This window comes from Marmota flaviventris, chromosome 5 (assembly GCF_047511675.1).
Source record: "Marmota flaviventris isolate mMarFla1 chromosome 5, mMarFla1.hap1, whole genome shotgun sequence".
Lineage (NCBI taxonomy): Eukaryota > Metazoa > Chordata > Mammalia > Rodentia > Sciuridae > Marmota > Marmota flaviventris.
The window spans coordinates 25,841,832-25,865,347 of record NC_092502.1 but is presented as its reverse complement, the minus strand read 5'-3'; the positions used below and the strand labels follow the sequence as shown (position 1 = coordinate 25,865,347).

The following is a 23,516-nucleotide window of genomic DNA, read 5'->3' as shown; positions in this document are numbered from 1 at the left end:
CAGGAGATATATAGTGTTTCTTAAACAACTTTTAAGGGAAAAGGAGGCAACTTATATAAAAGAGAGTTAGCAGACACATCAGCTAAATGCAATATACAGACTTTCTTTTGGTTCAATTTAAACAAACCAATTGTAAAAAAGACATAAGACCAAGGAAATTTTAACACCAGCTAGATATGTTATTAAGGAAAGATGTTAATTCCTTTGGGCGTTTTAGTGATTTTGAATGCCCCCAGGGGGCAGGGCCTTCCCCCTCCAAGCTTTCCTTGTGGCTGGTGGAGAGCAGATACCAGGAGGGGGCTGAGCCAGTGAAGCCCAGTTTATTCTTCCAAGAGCATGGATGAATCATTTCTCCTCAAAATTGGTTGTATGTAAGATAAGATAAAAACAATTTTTTTTCCTCTACTATTTAACAGACTCAATACAGGATACTTCTGTGACCAAATATGTGGGCTTCTCCCCCCACCCCACCCAGCAATAAGCAATTCTCTGACACCAGTTGAGTGTCCCATAATTCAAATCAGTTCTGACACTGTCTGTCTGAGTTAGTCAGATCCCTCAGGCCAGGGCTTAGTCTGTGACTGGCCTCACTTCTCGTGCCAGCTGCACATCCAGGCCTCAACCAGTTTTACATTATAGGTTCCCATGACCCTCTCCTTGGGGTTAATTATTTGTTAGAAATACTCACAGAACTAAGGGAAATGCTCTTCCAGCTTTTTCTTATTATAAAGGATATTACAAAGAGTACAAATGAACAGCCAGGTGAAGAGCTGTCCCGGCAAGTTCTCGAGGATGGAGCCTGGAACTTCCACACCATCTCTGGGCACACCTCCTTCTCAGCACCTCCATGTGTTCCCCAACCCAGAGGTCCTCCAAATCCCTTGGTTCAGGATTTTATGGGGAATTCATTACCAGGCTTAATAGATTATTAACTCAGTTGCCTGCTCCTCTCCCCTTCATTGAGAATGGGGAGGTGGGGCCCAAAGTTCTAAGCTTCCAATCTTGGTGTGCCATTACCTGCACGGCGGTTAATTCAGGAAACTGGATGAGGGGCAATGGGGGATTAGAAATGACAAACAGACACACAATGAGAGGAAAAGATGGGGCCTGTTGGATCACTAAACCCTAATAGGAGATAGTGACCCAGAACAAGCTTAGCACATTTATTATATAGATTTTATCATTAAAGGAACCAAGGTCATAGGTATGAGCAGCCCAATAATGACTATCATAACTTTCCAACCCTGGGCAGCTGGTGTCTAAACCTCAAGGTCAAGAACTTGGCTGGCACAGAACCTCCTATTGAACAGGGCGTCACTATAGCAACTGGGCTATCTTTAATCATCACCTTCACACTGAAAGTTGTAAGGAGAGGCATTGCCTCTGTTTGCAGGACAGCTCAAGAATCACAATTTAGTCACTGCTCCCAACAACGGTGTTATCATTCTAGTGACTAGCCCCCTCCTGGAGCCCATTAAGAGTTGCCTCATTAGATCAAAAGCTGCCCCCATGACCCAGGAAATTCCAAGGGAGATAGGAACTCTGCGTCAGGAACCGGGGTCAAAAAACAAATATTGAAGGAAGATTCTCCTATCACCTCTATTGCTCAGGACATTGCAAGGGTTTTAGAAGCTCTGTGCCAGTAACCAGGAACACAAACCAAAACGTACATACTTGTTGTTATAAATCACAACAACCGAGGTAGGGAAAGGGACCAGGGCATTACTGAGGACTTACCTCCACAGGGAATCAAGACTCACACAAGGCCAGGGGGTCTGTGATCCACATCCCTATGCTGTGTGGGCCGGGAGTGGTGGCAGGACTTTGGATCTAAGCTGAAGAGGGTTCCATGGTGGCCGCAGTCTTCCCAGTTGGTGCTCATTCACTGACAGCTGGAGAGGCAGCAGGGTTTGCAGAAGCCCAAGCCCAGGCCTGAGTTCTCTTGGCAAGATGAGAGCTGACCCAGTCCTTTGCCTCTCCTGTGTCTCCTTCCAGCTGCAACAGCAAACGCTACCTGGAGAGGCTCCCCAACACCAGCATCATCATCCCCTTCCACAACGAGGGCTGGTCCTCTCTCCTCCGCACCGTCCACAGCGTGCTGAACCGCTCACCCCCGGAGCTGGTGGCAGAGATCGTGCTGGTTGATGACTTCAGTGACCGAGGTAGGACCTGCCTCCCCCAGCCTCGGCTTCCCACACTCCCCCCAGTGACTCACTAAAGGGCTGGCACAGTTTCCCTTCTCTAGCGTATGGGCAACTACTTCTGAATGCTTACTACATTACTACATCCCTGCCAGGACTTTGCACCGTACACAAATTATCTCATTTAGTCCTCATAATGACCTATCAAATGGATCCTATCTTTATCCCCTTAATATCAGTTTAGAAATGCACAAAACTGCAAAGAACAGAACTTTGATTAACAATAGCTCAAACAAGTGAAAGATCCATTCACTTTCCTATCTTTTTCATACTAAGAGATTCAGGACCCTTCAACTGGCTGTTTGAGCCTGTTCTAAAAGAACCAGGCCTTTTCTCTCTTCTTGCTTCCTCATTCTCATGGTCACAAAATGGGCTGCTGAACCTCTGAAAGCTCTGCCTTTCAGGCAGGAGAAGGAGAAAGGACAAAGGATACACGTTTTGTCTTCTTATTCAGGAAAGTCTCCCCAAAGACTTTTGGCCAGAACCCTGACATCTGGTCGTCTCCATCTGCGTGGGTGACTGAGAACATAAGTGTTTTTGTGTTTTGGTCTCTGCAGTAGAGGTAGGGGAGGGAGAAGTGGGACAGAGATGTTAAGTCAAGTCCCCTGTAGCCCTTGCTCTGCCACTTTACGGAAAATAGACCCAGGGAGGATAAGTGACTTAAACTTGGTCACATCGATCTTAGAAGGTAACTTGGCAATGGAGCCATGTCAGTCTGGCCCCAAGCACATGACTTAAACACATGCAGAGCCTCTTGGTTGTGATACTCCCTGTGGAATATCTTTCAGTTTGGGATTTGGGGGACACATGTGGTACCAAAGATGAGATCCTAAAAAACCGCCCTCCAGCTGACAAGCTCCAGCTTGGTCTTTGCACCAAGGCCTTGACAAGCTGCGATGGAGCCTAGAGACTCTCCTTCCTCTGCTCATGCCTCACAGAGGCACTAATAAGCCGCACGGGGGGGCGGGGGGGGGGGTTTGAGCATGATCACAGTTGACAGTTTCAGGGGCAGCTCACCTGCCCGAGCCCCATTTTAATACAACTCTTGATTTCATGCCTAGCCCAGGGTCTCTGTTGTCACACACACACACAGCTCGGTACTTACCAGGCTGTAAAGTCTGCCCTGGCTCTTGACACACACTCTTTCTCATGGCATTCCTGACTTTTAACTCCATCACAGAAGAATTAAAATCCTTACCTGTGTAGATCATTGGTTTGTCATGTGTCTCCCCAACTAGACCATCCACTGTGTCCACCTAGTGCTGTCAGTGAGCCCCTGGATGGGAGTGTGCCTTCCTCACCTCAGTTTTTAGCAGAGGGCAGGGCCTGGCAATAGTTATGTCTCAGATCCTGCTCCTCCCACCTACTAGCTCTGCAGCCTTAACCCAGGCACCTAACATCTCTGTGCTCCTGTTTCCTAGTCTGTAAGGTGAACTGCAGTAGTGCCGACTACTCTTAGAGACTGTGGCTGCTACATGAGTTAGAGACATAAAGTGCCTGGCACAGAGCAAACATTAAGAATAAACATTAAGCTTGCTACGATCCTATTGCTGGGATGATTTGTGGCTGGTTTGCAGGAGAGCCAGAGAAGAGTGCACAAACATGGAGATAAGGCACAGTCTCCCCTTCCTGAGGGTGAATGTGTTTTGCAAATTGTGAAGCACTAAAGGAATGGGCTGTCGCTCACCTTCCACCTTCCACTAAATCATGCCCCTGTCTCTTCACCCTAATAGTAGCCACCATTTAGGGGACCATTTGGATGTGCCAGGCCTATACTGTATCTTATTCTTGACAACCACCCTGGGGAAGCTTTGGGACCCCAGTCTCAGGTGAGGAGCCTGGGGGTTTTGCCACGTGCCTAGAATCACACACGCTGAGTGCCCATGGACGCCAACGGCCATGCTCTGCGGCTGCCCGGCGCTCCCTCTCTCCTGCTTTCCTTTCTCCAGTCTCCTCTCCCAGCCTCTTCCTTCTCCCAGTCTGCGCCCCACCCACAGGCCAGGCACTCAGTGCCCGGCAGTGGACAGGAGAAGGTACGAGGGATCATGGCTCAAACGATGCACTGATTTTCGGCAGTGTGAACAGCCCAGTCCCTCGGGGCCCTGCTGAGCCTCCGCTGGGGGTGGCTGCCTCCTCCCGGATCAGGCCAAGCTCCATCCCGCCCTGGATCCACATGCGCCGTGCCTCTGCCTGGGCACCTCTGCTCCGCCACTTTGACGCTGGCCCCTTGGACAATCCTGGGTTAAGCCCCGCCCATCTCCCATCTCGGGAGGCGGTTCTCCTGTATGATGACGCAGCTCTCGCAGCTCTCGGGGGGACCTCTTGTCCCTCCAGACTGTCGGTGAAAACCATCACCAGTGACAGGCGTCTGCAGCGTGGCCGTTCCTATGGTGACTGGTGCCGCCCACGTCTTCAAGCTTCAGGCCCCCTCTGCTTCAGCTGTTTTTCTGAAGCACTGGTTACCCTGATGGACCCCAGCACTGAGCAACACCCCATTGAGCACCCCAGGGCATCTTCCAGATTAGAAACAAGCACTACTCCTTAACCAGTTAGAAAAGAGTTTCAATACCCTCTATGCGGGTGGCTTGACTCTGCTCATTAGAGCAGCAGAGATCCCAGGTGTCTCAGGGAGCGCTGTGGTGGGGTGGCAAACCTCACAGGCACAGGTGTGTCCAGGTGCCTCTCCTGGCCTGGTCTTATTTGCTATTTGAAAAAAGTGTTCCCTGGGAGGAGCTCTACTGCTTAAATATGTGTAAAGCCACATGTTGGAACTCAACCTGCCCATTTTTCAGATGGGAAACCTGAGGCCTGGAACAGTAGACAGAAATAAGAGCACACAGCTAGCTGGTTGCAGAGGAAGGACAAGAACTTGTCCCTGGGCTCCTAGTGCAGCCCTGGCTCTCCTGGTCTCAGAGGTTAGGTGACCCATCTGTAGAAGGGCATTGCTCCTTCCTGTTCCCAAGGACACTTCTCAATAAACTACTTTCCCGTTGGATTGAAGAGCTGACTTCTTGCTAAAACAAGCTCATTATTGGCTGCAGCCAGTCCAGGATTCTAATGGTCTGCACCTCTAACATCCCAGTTTCATTGACAGCCTGCTTGGTTGTAAAGATAACAACACAGCCCTCGCCCAAAAAGACTGTATCAAACTTGCCCGAGGGAAAAAAAAATGCTTGTCCTAAAAATGACATTCTCCCCATGCCTCTGTTTCTCCAGAGCACAAAAATATGAATTCAATGTGGTGCCATTCACACACCTCCTCTCTGAGAGGAGAACAAGCACGGGCCCGTTTCATAGATGAGAAGAGACCCAAGGCCCCTGACCACTGCCCTCTTCCAGAAATCAGGCCTGGATTCAGCAGAGAACCCTCTACCTCGCACCCCTCGGTCCTGCCCGTCAGCGCTCAGATTTTGCGACCTGCATTTTTCAGAAAAGGGATCATTATTCTTGTTCCAAGATGGAATTCTCAAGGCGGCTCTGGAAGAAAACTTACTCAGCAGTGATTGTTTTAAAAATGAGATTTGAGAGAAACGATTTCAGAATCATGGAGAGGCCTGTCTAAAGTACAGCAAATATGGGCCATCATGAAAGACGGATTTCTCTGGGCCCCGTGAGCAAAGGCCGCGCTGAGTTGAGATTCATAGATGCTAACTACAGGCTAGATTGGTGCTGCCTGGTGGAAGGCATTTTCCTCCGAAATGAGTCTCCCCCAGCACCCCCAGGGCAAGTAATTACAATTCAGCCGAGGGTCGAGACCTAGGCAGAAGACAAAATTGGAACAGATGAATTCTTGAAATAAGATCCAGAGCTTTACACAGGCAGCATCAGAGACCAGAGTGGAGGCAAGCTCTGGCACCAGGTCACCCTGGCCAGGCTTGCAAATAGCATACTCCAGAGTTTTCCAGGGGTCTCCAAAAGCTCATCGAATGTATAAGCTCTGCTTGGGATTAGGAGGACTTTCAGGTGATTTTGCACTGGTGGGAGACACAGGAAGGGCAAAGGCCAGTTTACCTTGCCCGGGTGGCCAATTTCTATTAGGAAAAGCAAGAGAGATTTTTTTGATTGTTCCTTTTATTCTTCTGCTTCCCCCCAACTCCCCCCGTTGAACAGGATTGGTTTTCCAGAAAGATGGGCTATGTGGTCATGGAAAGGGTTGTTTCTGGGTGAGTGCGGACTGTCTGGGTTGATGAGGTTCAGAGGTGGGAAGCTGTGGTACGGATCTCTTTGATGGCACTTTCTATGGCTCTGTCCCCATCCACACACACACAGACAAACAGAAAGGTACACAGGGAAGGTTCCCCACAGGAAGTTCTCGAGGGGGTGTCTGTGGGACTGCTGAGAGGTCATAGGAGTGATTGGTGCCGGAGTGAGCATTGCCAGCCTGTCAACTCTCATGGTAGGGACACTCACTGAGGAACCAGGGTCCAGGGTCCCCTTCCCTGTCATGGCTCTTTGCCATAACTGCACTGTCACACCACACAGGTCATGGGAGCACACTATGGAAGCCCATTGCATCCTGTCCTGCTTTACATTTCACAGTCCCTCCCTGGACAATGCCCAGAAAGCATCTAGGCCTCATTTCTCACCACCTCTCCCACAGCCTTAGTTTGCTTCCAGCACCACTATTGGAATGCCATCCCCCACTTCCATTTTATTAGTTGGGATCTTTCACCTTTTTCAAGTTTTGTACTGCTCAGATTTGTCTTGATTTATCAAAAAAATGCATATTTATATGTTCAACAATATTCATGAAATGACTCTCTTGTCAAATGCTGTGCTGGGTCCTGGGGATACAGGGGTATAAAATAGGCTCCTAGCCAGGCATGGTGTGCATGTAATCTCAGCAGCTTGGGAGGCTGAAGCAGGAGGATCGCAAGATCAAAGACAGCCTCAGCAACTTAGCAAGGCCCTAAGCAACTTAGCGAAACCCAGTCTCTAAAAAAAAAAAAAAGTTTAAAAGGCTGGGGATATGGCTCAGTGGTAGAGTGCCCCTGGGCTCAATCCCTGGTACTTCTACTACTAATAATAACAATAAAATAAAACAAAACCATAAGATAGGCTTCCCTCAAAGGCTTCCCTCCAGCTAGGGAGAGAGACAAGGTAAGGGACAATTATAAGACCATGGAATGCCTGCTACCTGGTTGGGTCCAGGTACTGTGGAGCAGAGGTGATGGGGGAGACTTCCCAGAGAAGAGGTGGCTAAGCTGAATCTGAAGGGAGACATACATATTACTCCTGGAAAAGGGAAGGGGAGAATATTCCAAGCAGAGAGACAACACAAATTCAGGCTGAGAGGAAGTACGGACAAAGCCACCCATGACCTCACCACCTGGAGCCATTACTATGATATGTAAATAGTTAGATGCCACCACCCCATTTTTTAAAGGAATTTATTTTTAAGGCAGTTTAGGTTTATAGCAAAGCTGAGCTGAAAGTACAAAAAGCTATCATATACCCCTCAACACCACCCCCCCCCCAAAAAAAAAAAAAAAACATAGACTGCCCTCATCAAAGACCCCATACCAGAGTGGAACATATGTTACAATTGATGAACCTACATCAACACATCATTAACCCCTAAAGTTCATAGTTTTATTAGTGTTCACTCTTGGTGTTATGCATTCTATGGGTATAGACAAATGTATAATGGCATGTATTCACCATAATAATATACAAAACAATTGCCCTCCCCTAAAAACCCTTCGTGATCCACCTATTCAGCCTTGCCTCCCCTAATCCCTGGCAACCCCTGGATTTTTTACTATCTCTGTAGTTTTACTGTTTTTCCAGATTGTATTAAGATTTGTGCAGCATGTATGCTTTTCAGATTGGCTTCTTTCACTGGTAATGGACACTTAAGTTTCATCTGTGTCTTGCCTGGCTTGAAAGCTCATTTCATTTTAGCACTAATATTCCATGGTCTAGATGTCTCACATTTATCCATTCACCTACTGAAGAATACCTTGATTGCTCCCAATTTGAGGCAATTATTAACAAAGCTACTATAAATATTTGTGTACAGGTTTTTGGGTAAACATAAGTTTTCAGTTCCCTGAGGTAAATGCCCAAGAGTGTAACTGCAGATTAAATGGTAACAGTAGCTTGGATTGCGTTTGAAGCATCAAAAGCTGTGATGTTAGTATGTTTACTTTTATAAGAAACCACCAAACTGTCTTCCAAAGTGCCTGTCCCATTTTGCATCCCCACCAGCAATGAACAAAAGTTCCAGTTGCTCCACATCCTCATCCAGCATTTGGCAGTGTCAGTATCTGGGATTATTGCTGTTCTAATAGATATATAGTAGTATCTAATTATTTTAATTTGAATTTCCTACTGACATATGATACAAAGCATCTTTTCTTATGCTCCTCTCTGTAACTTGCAAAGTTTGTTTCATTTCCTGTTGTTTTTTTTTTTTTTTTCATTTTTGTTTTCCTAGTCATACCCTCCTAGTTCCCCTACAGTATCATCCCAACTGAGGTAACTAATGATGGCAGTCTATACCTTCCAGACCATCCTGCACAATTGCTAATCTGTAACACCCTGTAATAATAGGAGCTCACATTTATTGAACTTCTATTATGTGCTTAGAGCATCTGCTCATTCATCATCACAGCTCATGGAAGGTTTCATAGCCAGGGTGGAAACCACTGGTCCCAATGATCTCTTTTATTTTTACTGTCAAATTTTTAACTGATGATAAAACTGAGACACAGAGAAGTTAGGTTGCTGATGGGTACTTGGCTCTAAGAGGCAGAGCTTTGATTTAAAACCATGAATTCTGATTCTAGAACATTCATTCATTCCTAATCTTCATCTCTCTCTCTCTCTCTCTCTCTCTCTCTCTCTCTCTCTCTCCCTCTCTCTCTCAATTTTAATAGGGTCATACTCTACACATTACTTCACACATTATTCTACAACTCCTGTGTGTGTGTCACAGAAGTCCTTTAAGTCAATAATAGAAAACAGATCTAACTCATTTGGTTTATTGTTGTTGTTGTTAGTTATACATGACAGTAGAATGTAGTTTGGTATAGCATATATATATGGAGTATAACTTCTCATTCTTCTGGTTGTATGTGATATAGAATTACATTGGTCATGTAATCATATATACATATATGAAAGTAATGTCCTATTCTACTCTCTTTCCTATTCCCATTCCTCCTACCTTCCCTTTATTCTTCCTTGTCTAATCCAAAGTACTTTTATACTCATTTGGTTTTAATAGCTAGATAATACTCCACAGAGTGAATCTGAATTCAGTCCCTTTTCATAGTACCCTAGTACCCTTATATAATAGACACACAATCAGACATAATTTTGTATCTGGTTTCCTTCACTAAACTTTCTGCAGTCATTTCCCTTTGCATTGTGAAATGACTACCACACCTTGTCTTCCCCAAGTCAAAAACCAAAATGGAGGCAGAAGACAAATGAGGCCAGAGTATCAGGAGTGTTGTAGCAGAGGACAGTACAGAGAACCCAGCCCGGGTCTCTTCCTACCACCTTCTCCTGAACTGGGACAGGCCTAGCCCCCAGAAGCCAGGGCCCAGGCAGGGCAGACCTTCTGCCAACCTGCATGCTACAGTGACCCATGTGCTTCAGCCTGCCCAGCCTCACCCCCAGGCCACCTTGACATGAAACAAGGTTCCCTGTTCACACACATGAAAGCAAGGGAAGAAGTTCTACCTTATGGATGGTAAAACTGAGGCTCAGAGAGATTGTTGGTAGGTGTCAAAACGATGCCCTTCCCTGAAAATAGTCTCCTCCTGGGTGATAACCACATTCGATAGGAGGGATTGGTCTTCCCGGCTATTAGTTGTGTAATATTGAGAATCTTGATCCTAAGTATCAATCTCTAGGGCATGTTACCATTAAGAAAATCAACAGGACTTCTCTATTCTCTTCTCCTTTAATATTTTGACATCCGCAACACTTCTTCCTCGGACTCCAAAGGCGAGAACTGCTAAGAAGATTAAAGCTCTTACAGAATATCAATTAGTTAGTAATGAAGGAAATCTATAAACCTTTTGGTGGATAGCTGGCAGGAACACAGGATGCTGGAGTCGATAAATTTATGGGATATTTTGTGCATCTCTTAAAAAGGTAGGATTTTGTGAATTGAGCACTGTATAAATGATTTACTGTGAGAGCAAAAAAATCAAATAAGTAGCTTGGATTGCATCTGAAGCATCAAAAGCTGTGATGTTTGGGAAAGAATCGTTTCTGTAGTGGAAAATAGCTGTGTTATATATTTTCAGAAAGGTGACACTCCTAATGCAGCAGCTAAACCTGCTACATTTTAAAAACTTGGCACAGGGGAAACTGCTAAATCGTGGATATTCTCCTGATTTTCTTCTGAGGGTTAAAGTCTAACCTTTCCCAATGTTTTAGTGTTTCCTTCAAAGCATGATGAGGGGAAGCAAAACCCAATGTAGCATGGCATTGGAGGTCCTCGGAATAAGGTCCCCAGGGAGAGGGCAGTGAAACTGCCCCCTTGCATCCAGTCTGTCTTCAGAAAGCCCCTGGGCCTTTCCGCCAGCCAAGGTCTGACGTGCATTGTTATTTACCCAGGGTCTAAAAGAAGATGAGATTTAAGACTGAAATGAAAGTAAAAGGTTCCTTAATATCTACCTTGGTCCAGCACAAGCCCCCAGGTGCTAGTCCATGTCATTCACTTTTAGCTCAGTAAGTGGGGAGCCGGGGGTTGTGATTTTGTCAGCCTCACAGAGGGAAATAAGCAATAATAGCAATAATAGTAATGCTTCCTAGCACCTGTGTGGCGCTTGTCGCGGGCCACGTACTGTTGCAAGCAACTTCAACACCTTACCTCTAATTTTACAGGAAGACTCTAAATAGCTAATACTTGCCGAAAGGGAAAATTCATATTTAAAAGAGTTCAAACCAGGGTATAAGAAAACTCCCTCCCCTCTCCTAAATAAAACAACAATAGCAAAAACTCTTAGGTAAAGATATGAAATATTCAATCATGATATTTGATCCATGTCCATATATCTAATAGATGTTTTCCTAGTCTCATTAATTACAAATATTAGCCGAATTCTCTATAGCATCTGTTCTAACAGATTACTGAAGTACATTGGCTTAAAACTAGGCACATGCTCTAACCTACAGCCCAACATCAAACCCATAGAAGCTTCCAGGTGAACCAATTGCCAACAGAGGGACTTCAGGGATCTGCACCACTTGCCCTGCAGAACTTCCAGCCCCTAAAACATTCAAGCACACCTTAACAGACTCCAGAAACCTGACATCAGAGCCAATTTTGATTTGACTTGAATCCAGAAGCCCCTTCAGAGCTGTTAACATTGGAGGCCTAAAATGCTGCAAGTATTCATGGCCAAAAATAAGCAATGCTTGACATTTCTGAAGATCAGGGAGGCCAAATCCACACATTTACACATCGCCCGTTCCAAAAGTTTTTTCAAGAAGAAAATTGCAGCGCTGTAAATCGATTAGCATTCATGGGTGTTGAAAGTTTCATTTCTCTTTTCTGTATTTTTCTCATGTTTTACTACCTCAAATCGACAAATCTTATGAAAATGTAATTTTTGCAGTATTATGTAGAACAGAGATATAGGCATGTGTAAAAGCCACAGTAATATCCCTCCCTCTTGGAGAGTTAGTGATGTTGGTTCCCATAAAGTATTAACAGATGTGCATTGCTTTTTCTAACCTCTGGGGATCCTTGTGAACATTAAAGTTCCTTCTAAAAGTCCAAACTGCTCATTCCTCTTAGGATGATTTTTTAAACTTAATTGTTTGCAAACAAATAAAATTTTATTTAAATACAGACCTCCTGAGATGCCCATATTATTTGTAAGCAACCAGGAACTTCAAGATAACTAATAACTTCCCATTGTCTATTATTGGTTCTCCACTCCTGGGCCCACTAATGAATGGGATTTGTTGGTCATTGCTAATAATCTGCAATGAGGGTGAAAACAGGTGGAATTAGAAAGTTCTTCTTTCTGCCCAGTCTTTTCAGGAGCAGATATTTTTTCCCCCTAGATGCTGACAGAATGTGGTCTAGAATGTTCTCAGTAATAACTACACTCCAGCCTCTGATCATGGAGAACTCAGGCTAACAGCTGCTTCCTGAAGCTCCACCAACAGCCAGCAAATCTGTTCTAACCAGACAGGAGAAACAGCCTGACCTCTCCCAGTTAACACGTTCCCCCTGCCATAAGACAGCTCCAACTCAGACCTGTAAACAGCCCTCCTTCCTGAGCAGAGGTGGCTCCAAGTACATTTTCTTTGTAGTGGACACAGAACCAGGTCTGCTCCCACAGCCCCATGGCAAGGTGAGGCGCACAGTCAGGTTGCTGAATCCTCACTCTTGCCTGCTTCTCATCATGCCACCTGGGTTCAGCCTGAATCCAGATGTGCTTCAGGCCAGACTTCGTCCACCCCATCCCAAAAGCTCTACCTTCTCTTCTCTTGCAAACTAGTCAGAGTTGCTTTTCTTCCAGCCCAAAAGCCATTGCTGCTGGCTTCCTTTCATGTGCTGGATGAGGATTATGTGAGATAATGTGTTGTGACAGGGCCTGGCACCAGGTCAGCATTCAGGGAATGATTATTGTTAATGATGCTGCTGTTAATAATGGTGCTCCTTTTTATTACTACTAACGGGAACGTGGAGCTACCCCGTCCACCTCAAAGTCTCATTACAGGGATTAGATGAAACTAGAGAGTGAAATTGCTTTAATGAGCTGAAAAGCACAATAAGGACATAGAAGAGGCTGCAGGTTTCCATAGAAAGAAAAAAACCCTGAGAACGTTCAATTTGGTGGCCAAAAACAAGTGACCTCAGAGGTACTAACCTGGAGTGTGTACCCATCAGTCTCCACCTCCTGATGGATTCAAGCAGTGGCTCTTCTGCATATCGTCATCGACTGAGGAGCTTGTCCAGGACCAGGACCTTGCAGGAGCTTGCAAGGTTACCAGGACCCACCAACAGCAATTCTGACTCAGTGGGTCCCAGCATCTGCATTCCTAACAGATGCTCCACATTATTTTGGTGAGATTAGGGCAGGGGGTGTAGTTGAGTGGCAGAGCATTTGCCGAGCATGTGCAAGGGTCTGGTTTGGATCCCCAGCATTGCAAAAAAAAAGAAAGAAAGAAAACACCGGAACACCGGATCACAGGCACAGCAGGCCACTGTGTGTGCCTTGTGGCCTATGTGGATGGAGATACCCTGGGATCCTGTACCCTGCATCATCATTTGTGCAAAAACACATGGCTCATGTAGGAGGAGATAAGGTGCCTTCAGCCTCAGCCAGACCCCTGGTTTCCTGAACGCCTTGTTGTAAATCATTGTTCCACTGCAACAGGCCTGTGTGGATTTACAGTCCCACATTTAATTTCAACCACTATTCATTAATCCTGATGATCTCACTTAAATTATTAAACAGTCATATTCCAATTTTGAGGGCACTAATTATATCCTTGAGAGGCTGTTATTATCTGGATGATCAGATAGACTCAACCAACACTAGACTGTTTTCTTCCCAGTCAGCAGAATTTTATATTTTTTCAGAGTCAGGACTATGTATATTTCATATAACAATATCTCAGAGCTAATTTTTGAAAATACTAGAGCAGGAGGTCTTAAACTGATGTGTTTAAGAATCACCCAGGAGGCCTGGCACAGTGGTGCACGCCTGTAATCCCAGCAGCTCTGGAGGCTGAGATAGGAGGATCATGAGTTCAAAGCCAGCCTCAGCAATGGTGAAGCACTAAACAATTCTGTGAGTCCCTGTCTCTAAATAAAATGCAAAATAGGGCTGGGGATGTGTCTCAATGGTTGAGTGCTCCTGAGTTCAATCCCTGGTACCCACCCCCCCAAAAAAAAGAATCACCCAGGAAGTGTGTGTCACAGGCAGATTCCCAGGTTCTCAGTATAGATGGAGCCCAGGCCTCTGCTTCATAACCAGCAGTCTGGAGTGCAGATACAGGTGGTTCCAGAATCTGGAGATGAGAAAGTCTGTCTTAGGTGTTAGCACTGGAAGCAGCTAGAGCAGCATTTGACTAAAAAATTATTTATATATATAAATACACACACATATATATAATACATAAATATGTATATATATATATATATATATATATATATATATATATATATATAGAGAGAGAGAGAGAGAGAGAGAGAGAGAGAGAGAGAGAGAGAGAGAGAAAGAGAACAGTCCCTTCCTTCATCAATAGAGAATTAAAGCCCAGAGAGGGGGCATCTCTTTTTGAGAACCCCACAGCAGAGACACCACCTATATCTCTGACCTCATTTGTAAGGATCAAATGAGATAATAGATGGGAAAGCACTTTGGAAAGTATTCAGCACTCTATAAATAAGAGGAGGCACTATTATTTTCAAGCTGGAATGGCCTTGTGACAGAAATGGCTTGGTACTTTCTCTCTAAATTACCATAATCACCTGTATGAGGCCCCAACCAAGCCCATGATTCTAAATTCACCAGGCATGAAATAAATTCCTCCTGAAATGTGCAATAAATTTTTGGCGGCGGGGAGAATGTGCTTGGGGCCCATCCTGATCCTCAGTGGGAAGCTTCCTGCCTTTTCTGTTATCCAGTTCAGTCTGCTCTGGTGCAGATCACATCTCCTCCAAACTCTGGGCACCTAGCTTAAAAGCCCTGCTCTCTAGCACACAGATTCCCAGCCTTTCTTGGAACATGTGAAACTCTCCCGTGAGCATTTTTGCCCTCAAACGTCCTTCATAGGAGCCCACCCCTGACCACTGTCACACCTTGGGAACAGAACAACTCCAATCAAAGCACCCCAGGTCTTGGTTCTTTGAGCTCTGTACACTCATCTGCTTGGGTTTGCTGCTGGTACATCTTAAGGCCACGTCACTAAAGCTGATGGCCATGTCACTAAGCCTGATGGCTGGTTCTGTGTACCTGTGCTGTTTACCCTGCTGTGTCATGATCAATAGGACAGCTCTCAAGAAAGCATTTCCTCATTGAATTAAATCACTCTTTTCTCATGGTCCACCCAGGGTCTACTTCCACCCTAAACTTCTCATGACTCCCTCAGGTTTTGGAAGACCCCATTTGTATCCTTACCCCCAAATTCCTTCCACTGGAAACAAATTTCTAAAATATGTGGTAACTGAGCAAGCTCAAGAACAGTCACTCTGGCTCTATTCACATTTCAACCTTTATTTTAAATTATTTCTTCCACACTCCTACGGATTCTCTCTCTTAGCATGTTCTACATACGTGAAACCTCAAGTTCAAGCTTTTGCAGGTTACCCACATACAAAGTCTATTTTTAAATCGGGAGAAATCAGGGCATTCCACTGATGATCGAAAGCTTGAGTGTTCCCAGGCAGCAGGACTTCAGAATCCAGGGGATTTCTGCACTGCTTTCAGGAACTGGCACCCAACGTGTACGTTAGAGAAGAGAATGTGCAATCAGGGATTTGCCTAAGGTCATATGGCTGGTTAATGATACGTGTCCTCTGCACTCAGGGAGCACCTGTTGCTGGCCAGCCACAGCCCCACAAGCTGCCAGTCCCCTCCAGAAATCAATACACAGCTCCCCAAAGTCCAGGCTGTCCCTAGGGACTCTGCTGTTCCTGAAGGGTCCTCCATTGAGCTCAAGGGCAAGGCCACCAGCAGCAGACGTGGACACTCTAGTCGTGTCCTTTTCTGTTCCTTCACTGAAAATATGCATCAAATATCAGCCACAGCTCATCCTTCCCCACCCTAGCTTTATGCAAATATAGTTGACAAATAAAAACTACATTAAAGTTGTACAACACAATGATTCCATACACACTGTGAATACAGTACCACAGTCAAGTTCATTAACATGACCGTCACCTCACATAGTCACCTTTTTCTGTGTAGTGAGAATACTTAAGATTGGTTCTTTTAGAAAATTTCAAGTGTGTAATCCAGTGTTATTAGCTGTGGTCATTATGCTGTACATTAGGTCTCCAGAACTTACTCAGCTTATAACAGAAGGTTTGTCCCCTTTAACAAACATCTCCCTGTTCCCCACCCTCTGGCCTCTCAGGTTTCCCACTCTGCTCTGTTACTGAGCTGAGCTTTTTTAGATTTCACGTGTAGATATGAGATCACAAAGTATGTGTCTTTCAGCATCTGGATTATTTTAATTAGCATAATGTCTTCCAGGTTCATCTGTGTTCTTGCAAATGGCAAGATTTCCTTCTTCTTTAACACTGAATAATATTCCTCTGTGTGTGTGTGTGTGTGTGTCTATATACATATACGTTTTCTTTATCCATTCATCTATCAATGGACATCTAGATTTCCATAACTTGGCTATTTCAAGTAGTTCTACAATGAACAGGAAGCAGACATCTCTTCAGGGTAGGGATTTTATTCTCTTTGGATATGTAACCAGAAATGAGATTGCTAGATTGTTGGGTAGTTCTGTTTTTAATTTTTTTAGGAACCTCCATTCTGTTTTCCAAAATGACTGTCTGGGAAACATAAGCCAAAGATCATCCTTGAATCCATTTCTTGACTAGTGTGGTCAAATATCTGCCCCATTTGCACGTCCTAGCTAATTGCAAACGCAGCACATGCAGTACAGACTCTGAGAAGGGCTGAACAGCACCGTCAGTTCTTTGGACGTATCCACGTGTGCTGTGTCTATACCAGCCTAACTTCAAGAGTCCACCTGGGCAGTACCTGGAACCAAATTTTATGACCACCAATTCCTCTATAGATGCTGCTGCTTTGATAATAGTGTGAAAATGCACTTGATACAAATTTAAAAAAAAAAAAAAACTAAATGTAGGACTTAAACCTAAAGTTGCTTGGGCTTTGAATCCTTGAGTCCTAAGAACCCAAACTCTAATCAGATAACAGGATGACATGGAGCTAGTGCTCAACCTCAAGCACCTCCATGAACAAACTTGGGCTATTTCTGCAGAGAACTGTGCAGGTTAATTGAGATACGGCACATAGAGCACTCAGAACAGTGCCTGGGTCATAGTAACCCCAACCTTGATGCCACAGCATTCCTTGACAGGAAATTCACCTGGTCATCTGTCCCTTCTTTTTCCTTCATCTCCCATTTTTAGATATGCCTTGGAGACTCCACACTGAAGATATGACTGTTAATAATAAAACCATGAAACAAAAATAATAAATGCCACCATTTATTAATATGTGCTAAGAACTGCAAACTCACAGTCTCCCTGAATGCTATGAGATCAGCACTGTCATCCGATGTTACATATGATGGGACTGAGGTTTAGGAAAGTCCCAAAAAGAGAGATAGCAAGGGGTGACTCAGGGTCTAAACTCAAGTTTTGTGGAGTTCAGAGCAACACACTTGAATGTAGATGGTAGAAATCATCTCAGAGGATAGAATGCCTATGTTCTCCTTGTTTGTTATCATAGAGCCATTCATTCTTGGCACTTTGACTTTGAAAATCAGGATCCAGGTTAAGCCAGACCACATATTCACCTACTAGGAAAAAGAATGAAAACACGGGCATTGTCCTACCAGAATTCTCACTGCTGATTTGCTGAGAATTTTTCCCCCTCTAAAGCAGAGTGTGATTTTCTTTCCCTTCAACCTTCATGGCACTGGAAAATCTTAAATTATTCAAGACAATGAAGCTTTATTATCTGCTGGAAGGCTGTAATGGCATTGCAAGGGATCATTTAAAAAGCTGTCTGTGGGAGCCACCTTGTTCTGAGCACCTGCTCCTGCATAGAATGGGAAGATAGATATTTATTTATCAGTGGTGCTTTATAACCGCCTTAGATCAATCCTATTATTCTTCCTCCACAACCCAAGCCTCAAATAAATGGCTAGTGATGCACAGAGCATGGAAATCATCTGTGTATCGTCAGTTGCTTGTTTCTCTCCTGTCATTTACATCTTGATGGACAGCTGTGTGTTTGGAGAATTTCACTTTTATTTCAGTCTTTGCTCACACGGCCCATTTGTAATACCAGCTTGTATATTAATCGCCCCAATTTGACCTTCCCCATATTATATCACCCCCAAGTCACGCTGTTCACACCACGGTAGTCATGAAGACACAAATGCCAACCCTTGTTTCTTTCTTCCTTTTGACCTCCATTTCTCTATGAAGAAATAGCCTTTCCCAGTGTCTGTCATCGGTGATAAGAGAAAATGCCTTTGCACAGTGGAGTGGGGAGGGTACATTGTCCTCCATAAATACCTCATCAGTTCAGTGGCATTGTGGAGTCAAAAGTCCATCCAGTGACTCTCCCAGCTATTGGTATGAAAATGAGCTGACCAGCTTCGGTTCCAGCCCTGCTTTGTGATCCTAAGTAAACGTCATCATCTCTCTGTGCTTTGGTGTCTAAGATTCCCCCCAGGCTTTAACTCCTACAACTCTAGGAGAACTTCCTCGATTCTTCCCCAGAGCTGAGAGCTGTCATTTGATATCTTTAGTTGTCTCAATGAGCATCAGTTATTAACAACACACCACCCTTAAGAACTCTTGAGTTTGGGAAGTATTCACCCTTGTACAGAGTGACCAATGGCTCTGATTTCAGAAGCCAAAGACAGGAATTTGTGGGTTTTGTCTAAATATTGACTCTTAGATGATGTTTATTTCTTATCACCTTCTGTATATCTTTCCCTGTGAACCTTCTTTTTTTTTCTAATTTGGTATTTCAAATAAGCTCTGGAATGATAAATCCAGTTGTTAAAGTTTGGGGATTTGACCTAAAACAGGGGATAAATAGGGTCTCAGTGGTGTCAAATACCTGTGATTGGAGGATGATGCCTTTGATGCTAAATGGGAATAATCAGGGAAGGCTTCCTGGGGGAGGTGTCATTGCCTAGCGAAGGAGGTTTCCTAGGCTGAAAGAACACAGGAGCAGAAGCTCAGGGGCAGGAAGGTCCATCTGCAGTCCTGGAGGGAAGCTGTGCCTCTGTCCTCTCTGCTGGGCTGGGAGATCCTTTCCTGATCCCTAACAGGACACATAATCTAACAAAGGATTCCAGGTAGGAAATGTCACCTGGGAGTTGCAAATTCTAAAATATCGAATTTATAGACATTTAAGAAAGTCCAACGTGTCAGTGTTTATGGGTCAGCGGCAACAGATTATTTGAAATCAGAACTGAAGCTTATAATGCAAGGTCTCTGGCCACCATGGTCATCAATTATAGAAGAAGCATAAGCTACAGTCCCTCCTAAACTCCCAGATCTGTGCTGTACGATATAGTAACCACTAGCCACATACACCTATCCCATTTAAATCAACCGAACTTCAGTAAAAGTTCGGTTTGGTAGTCAAACAAATCTCATTTCATGTGCTCAGTAGCCGTCTGTAACGGGGACAACACACTTATGGAACTTGCAGAAAATTTTACCAGACAGCACGACTCTAGAGACAGCAGCCATTGGCATTCAGTTCACACAGAGTGGAGGCAGGGGCAATGGGAGGACTAGGGGTAGGTGCAGAGGTCAGGACTTTCCCCTGTTCTTGGGTGTCCTGGGCCCAGGTGCAGGAGGCTGGGTCCACAGCCCCTCACTCCAAGGTCAATTGCAATCACCTGCTGGGGGGAGTGTAAACTGACAGGCGAGTTTGGCAGTGGCAGTCTGTATCAAAACTCCTTTCATGTAGCAATTCCATCTTAGAAACATTTCTAAGGAAACAATAAAAAATAAACAAGAAGATATACTTACACACACATATATGTGGATATTCACGTGGTGTTGTTTATAATAGCAAAAACCAATAGCTATAGGCAGAAGTGTGCCATGGAAACCCTGCTTCTGCGAGACAGGGAGGTTGGTTGGCCCAGGACCACGCAGCTCTAGGTGGGAGCTGGGAGCTTCCCTGGGACAGGCAGGCCACAGGCTCCCCCACTATTTCTTTACATCTCACCACTTTCCCCAAGGCCTTGTCTTTCAGTCAGGAGGCAAAAAGGAGCTGGCCTTGGTCCCGTCCCTGTCACGTGCCTTTTTTTAGTCATGCCAATTATATGTTTGTTCACACAGACACCTGTTGGGTGGCATGTGATGCTACACAGCCTCTGAACGCTAGTGTTAATTAGGCAAAGCCTACACTGGGTGGCACACTGCATGGGTGTACAAACTAGGCATCGGCCAAATGAAGAAAGGCGAACCCTGCCGAACACAGGAGCACTTTGACCCGGCTGCTTGGGAAATTTTATTCACTCCTGTTAGTTTAAGAAACCTTTGATTGCCCTTAATCTCCCCATGACTACAGCAGGGAAGAAGTTTCACAGGGCCTCTGACTCAAGTTGGAATGTCCTCTGTCTCCAGCTCTGTGTCATCTGCAGGTGCCTCTTGGACCCAGGGGTCCTTAGCTGCTCCCCTCTTCCCCTGTTCTCTATAGCTGCCCCCTCCCAGGGAATGTTTGCAGCTCTAGGCAGGGACCAAGGAGTGTGAGGTTGGGTTCTTACCCTGCAGATATTCTTTGAAATGTATTCTTTATCGGGGACTTGGCTGTGGCCAAGAATTTGTGTTCTTCCGCACAATGGGTGGAGGGGGTGGGTCACTGAGCCAGGTTGTCTGTGCTTTTTCCTGCTTCCAGAAATCTCTGCTGAGCCCCAGCTGCATACCAGGCTTTGAGTAAGATCGTAGGGATACCTTGATGAACTCAAAGACATAAGTCCCAACCTGAGGGGCTGGGATCCTACAGGGAACTGAAGGCTCTGCAGCCCCTGCCCAGACAAATAGCAACAGGCAGCAGGAGTGAGGGTTGGGGGTGACTGTAAATGCCATATTCATGCACTCAGTGCATGCCCTCGGTCCGCCAAGGGCCCTTCTCACCAGAAGGAGCAGCATCTTGGAGTAGCACAGAGACAAGAGAGAGGAAAGGACGCTTTTCAACTGGGCTCTCTCCTCTCCTGTTTCCCACTGGTGATAATTCAAGCTAACTCGCCAGGCATGTCCCATGCCCCATGGTAATGCGTCATGTTTCGTGTGACTCCTGGGGACTGATGCTGGTGGGAGCAGTTGGGGAGGGGGTTGAGGACAGGAGAGAAGGCGCACAGGCTTTATGTCTGTGTATCTTTATGGTAATGACACTCACATTGGCTGTACCCCTGTGCCTTCCTGGGTGGGAGAAAAAGTGTCGGCATTATAGCTACTAAAGCCCCAGCCCAGGTGTGCATGACCCTGGGTGTGTCTATGTGATCCTGTCACTGCAGGTACGTGGCCAGCCTTGTGTGCTGACCAGTTCAAATCCACGTCATGAACCTCTGTTCTTCTGCCTCCTGACAGTCCTCCTCACCCTTCAGGGCCTGGAGGGGTCAGGCCTTCCCACCTCTGAGAAGGCTCTTCTGCTCCGTCCCCTGCTGTCCTCTTCCCTGAAAGTCCCGGAGCTTGAATGCTTGGGCTGCAAGCTCTCCCTCATCATTTGGACCTTCCTGTCTCTGGCCTGGCATCTGCCTCTCCAGCTGGAGAGTGAGCAGCTCAAGGGCAAGGGGCCAGGCACAGTGGGAGAGGACGTGCCTGAAAAGCTTGCTGGCCGCATGGGCACTTGCCAAAACATGACGTCTTTGAGGCAGCAGATGCTGTTATATGTCAAAGAAAGAAGTGAGTTTGGGGGTATACTTTCTTTTTTCCTGTGTTTTGTTGTTGTTGTTATTTTGTTTTGTGTTGTTGTTGTTTTGTTTGGCCATGCTGGCAATGGAGCCCTGGGCCTCACTCGTGCTAGGTCTAGACAGAACCACGGAGCTGCATCTTCAGCCCAGCTGACTTTCTTTTTTAGTGAGAATTTCCCACACCCTCACTGCTCCTCCCAGCATTAATAAGGTGGCCCACTCCTATTTTGTAGATGAGGTCAACAGAATGCCTAGGGTCAGTGACACAGCACATGAGACCAAGGCCAGGCACGACCCTTGTCTTGTTCTCCCTACAGTCTGGTGAGGGCTGCTGCATGGAGGGAGCCACATCTCAGATACAAGGAAACTGAGGCCCAGAAAAGACAAGTGAGTGGCTTCAGGTCACATGCCAAGTTTGAAGACAGGTCCAGGCCAGTGCACCCCACTTCCAGCTCACAAACTGGGTGCCCAGTGCTACCTCCAGACCTCTGGCTCCAGGACGCAGGGCGCCTTCATTTCTGGAAAGCCTCTGTCTGGTGTTTGGAAGGGGAATGCATTTGTCTTCCAGTGGAAACCTAAGGGCTCCTCTGGCTAGAGATGAAGCCTGCCTCACTGACCTGCCAAGGGCAGCAGCTCCCCGTCTCTTGGGAATGCTGGAGCCCCCTGTAGCTGCGCACTCCTCTAGGATGGAGTCAGGACTCAGTTTGGAGACTCTCACATCCCTTTCTCTTTCGTTTCCATCTGCACATGACAGGAAATACATAGGGAGCCTTGATAATCAAGGCTAATCTGGGGGAGACAGAGTGGGCAGGGCACTGGGAGTTTAGGAGGTGGGGTAGAAAAGGCTGTGGGACTGGAAAAGGCCTGGGGCTAAGGGAGGGAGGCTGAGTCCCCAGGCCTTTCCACCACAGGCTTCCTGGAATCCAGAAGGCCCTGCCCACTCTGGATCATGGTCTCCTCATCTGTCGTGGCCGGAGAATGGCCCATGGCTATGTTTTCCAGTCTTTCTTTTTTCAATAGTAAAACGTTTTCCAGAAGAAATCTTACCCAAAAACCTGACATAGAAAAGCATATAGTGTGGTTTCTCCCCGAAGGTGAAACAAGGGAGATCTGGGAGAAGCTGAGTGCTCCTCCAGGGCCTCAGGGTGCACAGAGCACAAACTGGATCCTTCTGAGCTTCTGAGGTCCTTCCAGGGCCTACATGGAGAAAGGGGCTGAGGCACTGGGTCAAGGAGGCAGGCAGGAATTTGACACATCTTCACTTCAATTCCTACTCTCTTAAGCTATTTTACCAACATAAAAATTCTCTTTGCGGTGAAAATTCACAATGAAAAAAAAACAGAAACCTCCATTTCTATGCCAATACCTTTGTTAGTATTTCTTGAGTAATCCTTGGGTATGTTTATGGGAGAAGCCACAGTAACTTTTTTCTTTTAAAGGAGACTGTTTATCACTTAAACCTGGCAAATAAGGCTCAGCCCTGTGTTGGCCAAATGGGCACATTTTGATAGGGAGGAGGGTTCGGTGTAAGGGAGGTGCCTAAAAATGACAGTGTGCAGAGATGACCGAAGTACAGGGGCAACTACCTGAAAAGGAAGGCTACCAGCTGGTATTTACAGCTAGGCTCATTCCCTATAAATTTAAAAACACATGGGACATCCATAGCCATATACATGACTTATACGTATATGTGTGTGTGTATAAATACATATTAACATTCGGAAGTTACGT

The 23,516-nt window shown here is 45.7% G+C and overlaps 1 protein-coding gene across 4 annotated transcripts in view; it reads left to right on the top strand.

Annotated features, from left to right (window-relative positions):
• Nucleotides 1-23,516, top strand: part of Galnt10 (polypeptide N-acetylgalactosaminyltransferase 10) — a 234,995-nt gene that overhangs the window by 134,258 nt on the left and 77,221 nt on the right. For all 4 annotated transcript variants that reach the window (XM_027938638.2, XM_027938635.2, XM_027938636.2 and 1 more), the window contains exon 4: nt 1,996-2,162. In XM_027938638.2, coding sequence (XP_027794439.2) covers nt 1,996-2,162 — 167 coding nt within the window. The remainder of the gene's footprint in view (nt 1-1,995; nt 2,163-23,516) is intronic.